General features: G+C 40.3%; 1 protein-coding gene across 2 annotated transcripts in view; it reads left to right on the top strand.

Moving 5' to 3' along the window:
* The first annotated feature begins 1,138 nt into the window (after nucleotides 1–1,138).
* SETX (senataxin) overlaps nucleotides 1,139–14,015 on the top strand; it is a 28,267-nt gene continuing 15,390 nt past the window's right edge. Inside the window, exons 1-9 of one of the 2 annotated variants that reach the window (XM_010720933.4) lie at nucleotides 1,139–1,284; nucleotides 3,021–3,201; nucleotides 5,128–5,338; nucleotides 5,507–5,616; nucleotides 5,738–5,957; nucleotides 6,233–6,352; nucleotides 7,282–7,453; nucleotides 8,539–8,629; nucleotides 9,290–13,777. In XM_010720933.4, the coding sequence (XP_010719235.2) occupies nucleotides 3,022–3,201; nucleotides 5,128–5,338; nucleotides 5,507–5,616; nucleotides 5,738–5,957; nucleotides 6,233–6,352; nucleotides 7,282–7,453; nucleotides 8,539–8,629; nucleotides 9,290–13,777 (5,592 nt within the window). In that variant the 5' untranslated portion in view covers nucleotides 1,139–1,284; nucleotide 3,021. Of the gene's footprint in view, nucleotides 1,285–3,020; nucleotides 3,202–4,557; nucleotides 4,603–5,127; nucleotides 5,339–5,506; nucleotides 5,617–5,737; nucleotides 5,958–6,232; nucleotides 6,353–7,281; nucleotides 7,454–8,538; nucleotides 8,630–9,289; nucleotides 13,778–14,015 lie in introns of those variants that run through there. The other variant, XM_085239528.1, reaches the window with a different exon arrangement.

The following is a 14,015-nucleotide window of genomic DNA, read 5'->3' as shown; positions in this document are numbered from 1 at the left end:
CACGTCACTTCGAGCACTGATGATGGGCTGAATGGAGTAGAAAGAAATCTTGGCTGCCGTTATCCCAGGCTGGGTTACAGCTGCGTCTGCAGCAGCGCCCTGCCTCGAAGCTTCGATCCCAGGGCAGCAGGAGGGCCGAGCAGGGCTTTCCCACCTCCTTCCCTTCTGGGAGGCTGAAGCAAGGCTCTGCCCGCACATCCCCGCTCTGCCCGGCAGAGGGCGCTGCTCTCGAAGCCCCCAGCACCGGGGCGGTTTCCGTTGCACCGCAGGCCTCCAGGGGAAGCTTTCTCCCAGGTGTTTATAGGCTCAGGTTGCTGATCACAGGTTTTACGAGTTTAGCGCTTAAATAATGCAAGTTCGGGGCTCTGTCACCGCTTGCGTTCACAGCGCTGTCTCAGTTTCCCCGCCGTGGCGGTCCCACCTGCTCGCAGCCGTTGCCCCTTTAAGGCCGCGAGGGCGCCAGACCCGCGAGGTGCCAACTTCCGTCAGCGAACCGGAAGCGCGGCGTCGCGCCGTGAAGCGGGGCGGGGCGGGTGGGGTCGGGTCGCGCCGTGCCGCCATCTGAGGTGAGCTCAGGTGAGGCGGGGTCTCTGGGCCCCCGATGCTGATTTTCGCTGCGCCCGCCAAAGCGACGCGGTCCGACCTCCGCTCTCCCTTTCTTTCTTTTTAGCTGCGCTGTTTCTGTGGAGGTAGCGCCGGGCCCGCTTGGTTCTGAGGCGCTGTGAGCTTGGGGCGGGCGGTGGTTGGGGCAGGAGGAGGCAGAAAGCTGCCTTCGATCCCTGCCGACGCTGGGGTTCCTCTGGGGTCGGTGTGGGTTTCGGCGGGAGCCGTTACGGCGTGAGCGCGGCTCGGGGCTTCTTTCTGCTGAGTGCGTTTGTGTGTGTGGGTCTCTTATTTTTAGCAGGTTTGTTCCTTGAGGTACGTGGGTAGATCCGTCCACCTGTGTCAGAACGAAGTGAGTGGAAATCGTACCGCCTGCACGTGAACGATGGAAAGAAACGATGCTTAGCAACTCGGGAAGGGGTTGCTTAGCGTACAGACAAAGTCTATTAATCCAGAAACCAAAGCAGTTCTTAGCCTGCAGCGTGCTGAGCCGATTTTCTGACTCCTCTTTTCAAGGTCTCCGAAGCACAGCCGAGGTGCCGGCAGATGGGCTGTGCTGTGCTGTGCTGCAGGGCAGCTGTGGCTGCAGGCTTGGACCCCCGGCCCTGAGTGCAGGGCAGCCCGAGGCCATCCCACCATGTGACCCGGAGCTCCTGCAGCGAATCGCTTCCTTTTCCAAAGGTAAATCCCACCGCTGGTGCTTTGTTTTCTTTTCAGTGCCTTATCTATGAGGAAATCTGTAGTTCTACTTTACCTAGGTTTCACTTTTGCTTTTGTTGTTATGCTGAATAACAGCTGTTGCCAGTGCTCATTTTATGCAGCCATTCCAAGTGTTCGCGCTCCGCTAGAACTAATGGGATCTGAGATGGCTGTGTAGCTTCTGTAGGAATGGAATGTTGTTTCTACACTAGAACTAGCAAGATAAGCATTTCATGGTCTCTGCTGTCATCTAGCATCCTTTATCAGTACTAATAGTTCTTATTGAGTCCTTCTTACTTCATCGGGGGTCTCTGGTGGTCTTCATCACTTGTCCTTTAGATGAACTTTCCATGTGGGCACACACTTAGGATAGAAACAATTTACAGACACAAAGATGAGGCAGATGGAGTAATTTATAGGCATGCAGACTGCAGCTCTTGTCTGTCCAGCCATCTGGAATACCTCTGAGCCTTGAGTTAAAGACAAGTTAGACAGTCCGCTCCTAAACAGTGCGATAATGCCTTTACAAATCAAAAACCCTTAACAAGGATAGCAGTAGGCTTACTATGTTGGAAGACTGCTGATTTTTGGTACTGGACAGACAAGGCCTGAGTGATAGAAATTAGGAGGACAAGTTAAATAATTAGCAATATGTATGCTAATTGTAGTGTGAGAAGTAGATTGTATTTTTGCATTGGAACTTTCCAGTATTCTCTGTAGGTAGCATAGGCTCTTAATGAACTTATAACCCCCTTGTGAAAGAGTTATATGAGTTGTTTTTCACAAAGGAAGTTTGCTGAACGGAGTAAAGTTGAGGTTGGGGCATTGTGGATCAGCTAGAATAGAGACATGCAGAAGATAAGGTAAATATGCAGGGAGGAGAGAGCCTAGCACAGGACAGAATGAACATGCTAACTTTTGGCAACATTGCCCTCCTGTCGCCATAGGAAAGTACACAAATACCTAAAAACTACAGGTTGGTAACAGACGTTATATGTAGTTATATCATAGCAACAGCGTTGGGAGGCTTGTGAGCCTGAGACGCTCAACCAGCGAGAGCCAGGAGAGCATCGCCTGCGTCGGGTTTAGGGCATATAGCGGAGTGAATGGCGCTGACTGGTGCGCAATTTCTCGCTTGCCAGTAGGGGGCGTGCGTCCATTATTGAAATAATGAAAAAACTGCTGCTATTGCTAAAATCTTTGCCTAACGAGAAATCTTCGATTCTGAGAGTTTCTCGCAGTAGCTAGCAACAGTTTATGTTTAACCAGTATCCATATGTTTAGTTAAGTGTCGGGAAGATTTGTGATCCTGAAGTCCTCATCCAGTAAAGAACCAGAGGAGGGAAAAGATAAGCATCGGGTAATAGGGCATAAAAGAAATAACACTGTTTCTGCAAGCATGCTCCTGCTTGCAGGATGCCTGCCATTACAATTGTGAATAAAATCTGTTTTTATCAGAAAAGCCATCCTGACAAATTAATTGGATTTTTCAACAGTATGAAGACTGTATAATGTGACTTTTTTGTAGTGCTTTGGCTGTGTTTTTAATGTTTGTCATATAGAAAACTGCCCACTGCAATTTTTATATAATGTTTTTCACGTGCTTTGTTTCTTTGTTTAATTGCAAGTGCCTACGTTATCTAAAACAACTGTTATGGCTGGAAGGAAATACTTGACCACTCTGTCTTTTGTTGATCTCATTGTCTTTCTTTCTAAAGAATGAATGTATGTCGATGGTGTACACCAAGTGGTCTTGATGCCACTGAATACCTGAAGAGCTATGCTTCTAAACAGTTGTCCCCAGAAGATCTTGAAGGTTCCAACGATGACCTCTGTTACTGCTTGGAGTGCGTGGTTGAATACCACAAAGCAAGGGAGAAATTGCCAAGTTTGCATCAGGTAATGGAGTGTTTTGACTCTCAACCTTTACTTAGTAAGGAGAACTTAAAACTGAAGGAAAACTTCAGAAGGGGCTTCAGTGACTCGGCCTCAGTATCCAGAGAAGCTTTTTGCAGGAATTGTGTTAAAATGACTGAGGAAAATGGTATGTTGAATTTTAACCTTGCTTATTTGTTTTATTGCACTTGGTTGCATAGAGCAAAGCATAAGAGAAGACCTGTTTGTTTTGCATATATTCAAATCAGTGATAACTAAAGTCACTGATTTAGAAATTACAGCTTGAAGGAAATCAAGAGATTGTATGCCAAGCAAATTAACTGCTCTGCTTCTGAAGTATTGGCTTCAGTTCAGTTTTGAGTTCTTCCTCTTTTTGTTTCGCTTTCATTTTTCATTCACAGTTTCCTACGATGTTTGAGTTTCAGAGCTCTGATTTTTGCGTGTGTGTAGAAGATAGGAATTAACGGGAAAGAAAGTAAAAGTGCTACTGGGAATCAAACAGTCATAATCGTAGAAGCTCGTGGGGGACTTTGTAGGAGATAAGTTAAAATTCCAAAAAGGGAACAAGAACAGAGTTGGATAAAACCCATCTGTGTTCCAGTACAGAAGTCACAATATAAACTGCTCACAAGGCCGTGTCGTGTCGTCCTGAGACTGTTGGCCTTCTCCTCTGTATAGCCTCAGGTTAAGGCTGGGCCAAAATCTAAGCATCAGATAGAATAGAAGAAGAGATAGTGGGTAACTTGAAGAATCTGCTGACAACAGAATGAACAGGGTGTTGAAAAGACGGCGTACCATGAAACGAAGGGATGAAGATAAGCTGATAAGTTCATGACTTTTGACTTGTGCAAAAAGGGACTGCAAACAAATGGACCCTGGGAAAGATCTTGGTGGGAATAGAGATTGAGCCCACCTGTTACGATGTGTGTGTGTGTGTGTGTGTGTGTGTGTGTGTGTGTGTATAACTTTAACCTTTAACCATTATCTAGATATGTGTAGACAATCCAAGTTTGGGACTCTACCTCTGTGTTTGTAGCTTAGTATGTATGCTGATGATTATCTGAATAAATCAAGAGGCAAAGGTACCTGTCTGAGTCTCTGGCAGTCCTTAACAATGGGGAACTGACTTAAAATCAATGAAGGGTGCTTCAAAATTGTTACTTTAAGATGCTCGTTAGCATCCTGTTGTGTATTTTGAAAAGCATATTTGCGTATGTGGTGTCCTTATCTACGCCAAATGAATATTTGTAGCTGATTAATCATAGTTGCTCTTTATATAAAGAGATTTCTCAGAAGTCCACAAAAATGCATACCTCTGGAGGGCAGTCCCACTTCTATAAAGGCTGGAATTAAGTGGGGTAACTGAGCCACTGAATGTGCCTTTCTGCGTGGTCTGATTGTGGGGTATGACCTTGATTTCTAATTGGAGCAGTTAATTTAGATGACTAATGTAGTAAGGAAAGAATCTTGGATAAATATTCAGCAGGTCAGTTGTTCTGCTGACATTGTTTATGTTCTCACTCTTTCGCTATTATGTCACAGAATACATGAGAAAATAAGATTTTTTGAATATGTCTTTTTTTCTGGTATCATTACCTTCTGTATGCTGTGCTTTACCTATTGCCTGAAATAATAATTTGAACAGTTTGAGTTACGAAAATGCTTGAAGTTTTAATGTCACTCTTTTTCTCTTCTTTAATGACTTTTTAATCTTATCTCTGGAGTGAGGATGTTGTCATTTGCACAAGCTGAATTCCACTTCAAAATTTTGTTACATACCATGCCAAGAAAGAAACTTTGCAAAATGAAATTGCAAAAATTGAAAATCTGGTCTGTTTCTGCTTGTAGTAATATTCTTAATGACTCCCTTTGCAAAAGCAGTATTTAAAATTTGATATATTTTTTTTTTCCATCTCCCACACTGAATAGGTTTTATTGGAATTGGAAACCTCTCGTCTCATAGCCCACATTGAAAAATCCGTAAGAGAAGAAGCTGGAGAAGATGATGAATTGTTTATAGTGGATGAGAATGGAGAGACACAGCTGCCTGTTTATGTTGGCCCAGATTTTGAGAATAACCTGAGAGTGCCACTTCTAGAAGTGCTGAAATACCCGTATCTCCTGCTGCATGAGAAAGTCAGTATGTATCTTCTAGCATGTAGTTGGAAAGGCATGGTGTTGTTTGCACTGAAGGAGACAAAAATAGCAAATAGTGGATAAACGAGAGTACCGATTTTTTTGTTTGTTTGTTTGTTTGTTTCGTGAGCTTATAAGTTTGTTTTTATTATAAATATGTTTCTCGTTTTAGGTGAGCTTTGTGTAGAAGTGCTATGCAGAATGGAAGAAAGTCGCACCTCCTTTCAGGTTTTTGAGAAATACCCAGGAATTTATCTATTTTTGGTACACCCAAATGAAGTGGTAAGTTACTTTTCCTGTTCAGTAAAGCTTGATTTTTTTAATAACGCTAGAACAGATTTGAAATTTTTTTGTGTTGTTTTTTTTTTATTTTTTTGTGTATGTGTTTTGTTGTAATCCTTAGATTCGTCGTTGGGCCATCCTAACAGCAAGGAATTTAGGGAAGGTTGACAGGGATGATTACTATGACTTACAGGAAGTGTTGACTTGCTTGTTTAAAGTAATTGAACTGGGGCTTTTTGAGAGTCCAGATATTTACAGATCTTCAGTGATTGAAAAGGGAAAACTCATTCTTCTGCCATCCCATTTATATGATAATACCAACTACAAGAACTATTGGCTAGGTGAGTATTTCTGATTAGAAATGAGCCTTGTACTTGTAACTTGTCTGGTAAGCAGTTGTTTCAAGTCTGAGCTATTTCAAGCAGATATGATTTCTCTTGGAGCTTTTCAAATGGAGAAACTAAACATTGCACATCTGCAGTAGTTCAGGTAGTTAAATGCTGCTGCTGATCTCTTAGGTTGAGTGTTATAGCAGTAGTGGCGTTTGGAAAATCCTTGATTTGATGAAACTTAAAACAAGTTTTCAGAAATGTACAGAAAGATGGTTTTCTTGCAGGCATTTGTATGTTGCTAACAGTGCTGGAAGAACAAGCTATGGACTCCTTGTTACTGGGCCCAGACAAACAGAATGACTTCATGCAGTCTATACTTCACACCATGGAGAAAGAAGCAGATGGTAACTTTTTTTTTTTTTTTTTTTTTAGCATTGTAATACTGGGATGACAAAACTTCAACTTTGAGGCTTATTTGTCTCCTGGGAGATGATCAATATTTTGCAGTATTTGGACTCTATTGACAAATACTGAAAAGTGACACATGACAAACTCCTAATAAGAGAAAACATACTAGTGCTTTAAGAGAACAAAACTGATCATTTCTCCCACATCATTTTCACAGGTTGTATGGAAATGAACATTTCACTATGGCATAAAGTTAGAATTTTTAGCACTAAAATCACAAAACACCTTTTGGCTTTTTTGGACTTGCTTAAAAAACTGATTTTTGCATCTTTTTTTATTTAGACTTCAGATTTTAGGCTTGCAGCTCTTGAACCATCCTTGTAGCCTATGTGCCATGGCATAGCTCTAGAAAAGCTCATGAGCTGAAGCCTAGAGCTGCCCTTTAGAGAAATAATTTCCTTTATGAAGATATTTATAAGCATAGTACGTTTGTTGAGGATATGGTATCACCTTATATGAAGAAGGATAAACACACAGGCAAGAAAATGGTTTCCATCTTAAATTTGAAGAATAAATTGTTCTAGAGGTATAAGTTCTTGACTAAGAACTGCTTTGGATTAACAGAGCAGGGAAATGGTATAATAAATGATATTTATCCAGGTACCTGTTGATCAAATATAGCATAATCAGTATCTTTCTGTACAGACAAATTTTAAGCCAACTTTTTTTTCCTATTTTTTTACTTGGGGTTAAAAAGCGTAATTGGAACCTACTCAACTAGTTTAAATCTACGTTAATTTCATTTTAAACAAACAAACAAAAAAACACAGAACAAAAGTCCCAGTAAGAATCAGTTTCACCTTGGTCCAGGAACGTGCAGAACTCTTGCATTTCAATTCTCTCCGATATTACTGTTCTGTTTCAGATGATTCCACTGACCCCTTCTGGCCAGCGCTGCATTGTTTCATGGTTATTTTGGATCAGCTTGGATCTAAAGTATGGGGTCAGCTTATCGATCCCGTCCAGGCCTTTCAAACAATTATCAACAGTATGAGCTATAAAAATGAAATAAAGAATATACGCAATAGCTTTATAAGGTAAGTTTTGCTTCTTTTTTTTTTTTTTTTTAATAATAGGTCATTTTTGTTATCGGAATAGGACAATCTTTATGTTCATAGGATGGCTTAGGTTGGAGGGGACCTTAAAGATCATCTAGTTTCAACCCCTTGTTACTGGTAGGGTTGCCAACCACTAGGTCAGGCTGCCCAGGATCCCATCCCACCTGGTCTTAAGTGCCTCCAGAGATCTTAATATCAGCTTGGTATTTGTTTCCTTGTCAGTGCTGCCTTAACTTATGTTGGGGAAGTGGCAAGGAGAAAAATAGGTGCTGACAACTTCAAGCAATGCAAAGTTGAAGTAGGCCATCTCCAATCTCAAAAAAGTGTGTGCTTGCTTCTCTTTGATTACTTGATATCTCAGGTATACTCAGATTTTTTTTTCTGAGTCAGGAAGGCTGCTAACTTAGTGCTTATTTAGTGTCATAACCAGCTCACGCTTAAGATTGAAGAAAAATGCCACATCTGAGACTCTTGATAGAATGATGGGAATTCCAGAATTTTCAATAGGATGATGCTGTGTTAGATTTTATTGTAGTTTCATATGATGACTGATTTGAGTTTACTTTCAGCTCATGTTAAGTCTGGATTATTTCTCTAGATTTTTTTAAAAGGTACTGTATGATCACAGAAGTTTTATACATTTTCTGTATGCTTTTCAGATAAGGTAGTAAAGCCTTACTTTGTAACATCACTATTTGCTTCTTGTTCTTGCTGGAGTGAACGTATGAGTACCACATGCCAGTGTAGCCATAATTTGGCTGTACTTAGGGATCAAAAATTCAAAGAAAACTGACTTTGAATGTTTGTTCTATTTAATCAGTCAAATCCACATCTTAATGAAAAACTTTTTTCTGAGGCTGTTCCTCCCCCTTCTCTGCTTCCCACTCTTTTACAAGCAGGATAGAATAAGATTTCACAGTTTTTAATGTCAGTGATAAAACATAGCTAGGAGAATTTCTAATAGTGACATGGTCAGTATTTTAAAAGTGAAGTCTGTGTCTTGGCTGATTGGCTTTCTGATTGCTAGCTGTGTGGAATCTGTAATGGTTAATATTTCTTTTTAGGACGAAATCTGAATTGAAGACAGACTATGGTGATGAAATGGTTACTTGCAGTCAAATTGTATATACTTATAACACAGAAAAGCCTCAAAAGGTATAACAACTATATTTTTTATTTGCTTTTTAAACTCTGACCACTGAATGACAGTGTCAGTTTAAATCATCTTTGAAATAGAGGGGAATATGTTCTATTACTAATTTTCATAACTGTTGCAAAAAAAAAAAATGAAGTCAATATTGTGTGCCTTAAGCAGCAGCAGGTCTGGCCACTTTCTTCTTTTTCTGGTACTTTCAGGCTGCAAAAGAGAAGAACGCGTCTATGAATTAGGCAGAGATTCTACTAAAACTAAAATTGGTATTGAGATTGAGGCAAACATCATTACCTAAAGGAAAACTCTGAATTCAATTTAGATACAGAGAAACAAAGGACTTAAAATATAGGATAGCTGGTTTTCTGAGGTTAAAATATGTCATTGTTAAAACATCTCTGGAAGGTTTTAAAATACTTTTTTTTTTTTTTTTTATTAAAAAAAAGGAAATACAGTTCTACATTTGCTTCATAAGTTAATCTAAGAAATATTTTTTCTTGAGTATAGTAGTTTGATTTTTTTTTTTTCTTTTCATTTAGATTTTCACTTATGTTAACTAATAACAGATCCCCTATGTGAGAAAAAAACAGGCTAGGAAAACAAAGGCAGATTGAGCTGTGAAGATGTGAATAATGATCATAATTCATGATTAATTTATTTTTTAGGACACTGGGTGGAAAACTGCTATTTGTCCGGACTACTGCCCCAACATGTATGAAGATATGCAAACACTGGCTAATGTGCTTCAATCTGATATTGGCAGAGATATGCGTGTCCATGACAGCACGTTTCTGTGGTTCATCCCTTTTGTTCAGTCACTAATGGATCTCAAGGACTTGGGCGTGGCATACATAGGAGAGGTCATTCACTACCTCTGTTCGGAAATCAAGGATATTCTCAATGAAAGAATCCAGCGGTGTGACAAAGTTTCTGAATTTTTTCTGTTGATCTTGGTGTCAATTATTGAACTACACAGAAACAAAAAGTGCCTGCATTTGCTGTGGATTAGCTCTCAAGAATGGGTGGAAGCAGTGGTGAGATGTGCTAAGCTTCCAGCAATTGCATTTACTCGGAGTACTGAAAAAGCAGCTGGCAGCTATGCAAGAGGTTCATCGACAATATCTTTACAGGCTTCTAACTCTGTGCAGCATGCTTGTGTGCAGTTGATACGCAGCCTTCTTAGAGAAGGCTATCAGATCGGTCAGCATGCACTATGCAAGCAATATTTAGACAAACTCAATCTCCTTCTGCGAGGAAATCTATCTTTAGGTTGGCAGCTGAACATCCAAGAAACTCAGGAATTACAGATATGCTTAAAGCAGATGATAAGAAACTTAAAGAGCAGAGCAGTGAATGTGTCTGCATCTGTGGAAAACAATGCGAACTCTACAGCTTTACCCACTGTTTCTTTGAAGCAAGAGAAGAGTGCACCTGGTGATGGTTATAAGATGAGTGTGCATGGCAGAGAGAACCTTTGTTCACCAGTTGCCTTCATATCAAAGGAAGGTGAGGATGGACGTTGTCAAGATAACTCTTTCGCTGGCAGAAATAGTGCCTGGGAAGAGGATTGTAAAGATTCATCTAAAAATTCAAAATCTTTGACCTCTACAGACTGCCTCTTGGTAAATATTAAAAAGGAGCCTAAGGACTTGATAACTCAGGAGTGCAAATGCCTGCAGAAATCATTTGCAAAAGAAACGCATGGGAAAGTTCAGGAAAATAGGAACAGTGATCTTATGTCAGGGAACTGTGATGTGGGTTATCAGGGCTTTAATACAAGTATTCAGAGTTCAAATTCTAGAAGAAGTGGAGTGTTGGAAAACAAACAGGAAGCAGAAGCCGTATCACCAATGTATCTATCTGCTCAAACTAGTGTTGATTCTCCACAGCATGTTTACAGCTCAGATGTAAAGGGAAGAAAAGTGTCTCCTAGTTCCTCTTCAGAGTTTAAAGAAGACGTGCATACACTTGGGCATCTTCATTTTCAGACACACAATACTGAAGGGCACTCTAGACTATTAACTCAAATAGCGGATTTGAAAAACTGTGGTTCTGCAATAAGTGCTTCAGAAGCAGAGCAACCTGTGTTTTGCACTGGTAGTTCGTGTATGAGGAAAGACTGTTGCAAGCATCAGGGAGTAAACGCTGTGGGTGAAAATGAAGACAGAGAATTAGCAAATATTTCAAGGAGTTCTGAAAGTACGTGGGAGAAAAGTGCTTTTAAATACGGGCTGGTCTCCAACAACCAGGAACAAAAAGAGATGCCACTTGACTGCTTCAGCTTTGCTAAAAATCAACCTGGCATGCAAGGAAACAAAGATAACAGTATTTTGCTTGCAAATATTAGTGACACCGCACTGCAGAACGTATCCACCAAAGATGACTCAAGTTTGTTGTTGAAGTCTGTCTGTCTTAAAGACCAAGAACAGCCTAATTTAAGAGACCTAGTGAAATGTGACCGTAAAAGTCAAATTTCAAAGACATCCTGTACAGTTAAAAATTCAGTGAGTGGTTATGTTCCATCTAGCTTTGAAAATAAGGGAGATATGTCCAACACTGCTCTTCCAGTCAGTCCAGTAGCAATCAAATGTGAATCAAGTGAAAGGTTGATAGTATGCTCAAAATATTTCAAGAGAGAAAACGGTTCAGAGGGGAAGGAAGAGGAGGATTCTGTGAGGATGGTTTCTGGAGATAATACTTTAACAAACTCCCAGCTCGATAAAGATCTCAGTAAATTGTCGTTAGCTGCTTATGCCAAAAGCGTCAATTTTCCGTCACAGTCAAGTCAGGAAAGTTCAATGCATAATAATACATGTGATGTTAAAAGGAAAGTGAAAAGTGCAGTAAGATCCTCCAACGATGCCCAGAGTAACCAGACTCTCTGTGATACGGATAGCCATGGCAATAAAATCATTATAATTTTAGACTCTTCCGACGAAGAAAACAGTGTTACTGTCAAGGAGAAAACAAAAGAAATTAATGAAAATACGTGTCCTGAAAAGCAACCTTTATCAGAAATGCAGCATGATGTTACAGATAGCGAATCAGAATCAAAGATGCCAAACTCTCCCTTGCCACTTGAAGACTGTGACTCTCAGTACTTCGAGTTTGAAACAGAAGTTGATGTCTTCTCAGTTTGGCAAGATACTCAAGAATATAAACAAGACTGTCCTTCAACATCAGTTGGTAGCAGTCATTCAGATGGCTTACTGAAGGATCACACAAATGAATGGGGTTATGATACAGATTATGTAAGTGATGATGCCATGGAAAAAGGAACAAACTGGACAGGGGAGGAGATAAATACTTCTCATCAGAAAGAAACTGATAATACAGAAGTAACTAGTTCAGCTTTGCAAGAATTTTCTGCTAAAGAAAATGTGAAAGATGAAGTGGAGAATTCTACTGACAAAACTACTGTTGATAAAGACTTAATTCCGAATGCAGATTTGACGGAACCCAGAGCTTCTACATCCAATATCTCATTAGCTTCAAAGCTGGCACTTAAGAAAAGTACTCTGAGCCCACATAAAAATATAGCTAAATCTAAGGTAGCAAGAACTATTCAGAGAAGTCCTAAAGCAACAGCTCTGAATACAACGCAAACTAAAAAACTACTTCAAAGTACGTTAAAAAAAATTCATCCTGGCAGGACAACGCCTGCTGTTGTTCCTCCAAAGAAAGCTCGGCAGTGTCCTGCACCAACATCAACAGTGGAAAAGCTTGGTCTGAAAAAGGCACCCCGCAAAGCATTTGATTTATCCCAGCGCTCTTTAGATAGTCTGGCTCAACTGCGTAGTTACGGTAAAGTTGCAGGAAAGGTTGGAGTTGCACAGAGGGGGAAACTTAAACGAACTGCTCATCCGAGTTTATCTACACAAATTAACAAAAAAATGCTGGCTTGCCAAGACCTTCAGTTTTTAAAGCAAACAAGGCTCAGCAAAAGTGTTCGAGTGAAAAATATTTCAAGGGGTTCTGAGGATAGAAGCAAAAAAGCTAGCACAACGGATACAAAGTCTGTCAAACAAAAGGCTAAATGTCTTGATGAACCATCTGTAGAGAAGCAAGGAGAAGAAAAAACAGGAGAGACCTTTTATCCGTCTGAGAGAGAACGTATCACTAGCGTCTCTGTGGAGGAGGCTGTGCAAACTACACTTGTCTCTAGTTGCTCAGACTCAAGCAAAGCAAAAGACTGTGATGTAATGATTCCTCCTGCACTTATGGATTCAAGTCCATGTTCTGCTGCAGTTGTTGGAGATGCTAAAGGTAAACCAGAAGAAGGCTGCATCGTCCAGCCTGAATTTGGGATGACAGCTTCAAAAGAAAATGAGTGCAAACCAGATGAAAACAGTGATGATGACGATTTATTTTTAACTCAGTTAGATCCTGTGGATATGGAATTGTGTTCACAGGATGAAGATGCTAAAGACGGTTCTATAGCTACTACAAGAACAGAGGAAATGGAAATAGATAGCACTGAAAGCCTTCAGCAGAATGAGCCCTTGACTGTTGTGAAATGTAAGTACAAAGACTGTACAGAAAAAGTGGAAAAAATAGGAGACTGCTGTAGCAAGCATTCGGCTACCAGTTCAGAATCAGATCACCTGTTTGCGAAGCCTTCTTCCCTGCCACCAAGAAAACCTTCCACTACTAAAATTTTCAGCTCAGTAAGTTCTTCACGAAATGCAGCCTTCAGCAAAGATCTTGAAAATGTTGAAAAACAACCACAAGCTTTAAAAAGCAGAGCTAGCGTTGCAAAACCTGCTGCGTTGAGACCACCGAGTGAAAAGGCTACGTCAACAAGAAATCAAACATGCAAGACTCCAAGTTCCAGTAAAATTCCTCAGCCTCAGATTTCTAATAACGTTCTCCAGCCACGAAATACACAGAGCAACAATGCTTCGAATATTTCCAGACGGCCTGTCCGAGCAGAGCATTCTTCTTCTTTTCTTGGCGCTCAGCAGCACGATCATAATATTTTTGTTAAGGAGGTTCTGAAATGGACTTATGAAATGTTTGCAAACTCCATGCAGTTTGGACCTCCAAATACTCTCCTACAATCTGTAGTCGCCTCTGTTCCCATCAGGTTTCAGGGATACAATGACTATTTTAATACGTTTTTCCCCTTGATGATGCTAAATGCCTTTGAAACAGTAAGTTTTTCTTAGTTTGTTTTAATCAGCCATAGTTAGTAAATTTTGGAAAGAGATATAAAACTGTTTTCTGTTTACATTACAAAAATGTTCTTGATTGGTTGAGATACTCATCTGAACACAGGAATGATTTGGGGCAAGGCTTTTTCGTGCGCATTCCCAACAACATGCAATAGGGAATATTTAAAAAAAACAAATTGTTCCTCTGTAACGTTTAAAGCTTAAAAACAGCAATTTT

This window comes from Meleagris gallopavo, chromosome 19 (assembly GCF_905368555.1).
Source record: "Meleagris gallopavo chromosome 19, MGAL_WU_HG_1.1, whole genome shotgun sequence".
NCBI lineage: Eukaryota > Metazoa > Chordata > Aves > Galliformes > Phasianidae > Meleagris > Meleagris gallopavo.
The sequence above is the reverse complement of the archived record's forward strand: the minus strand, read 5'-3'. Positions and strand labels throughout refer to the sequence as shown.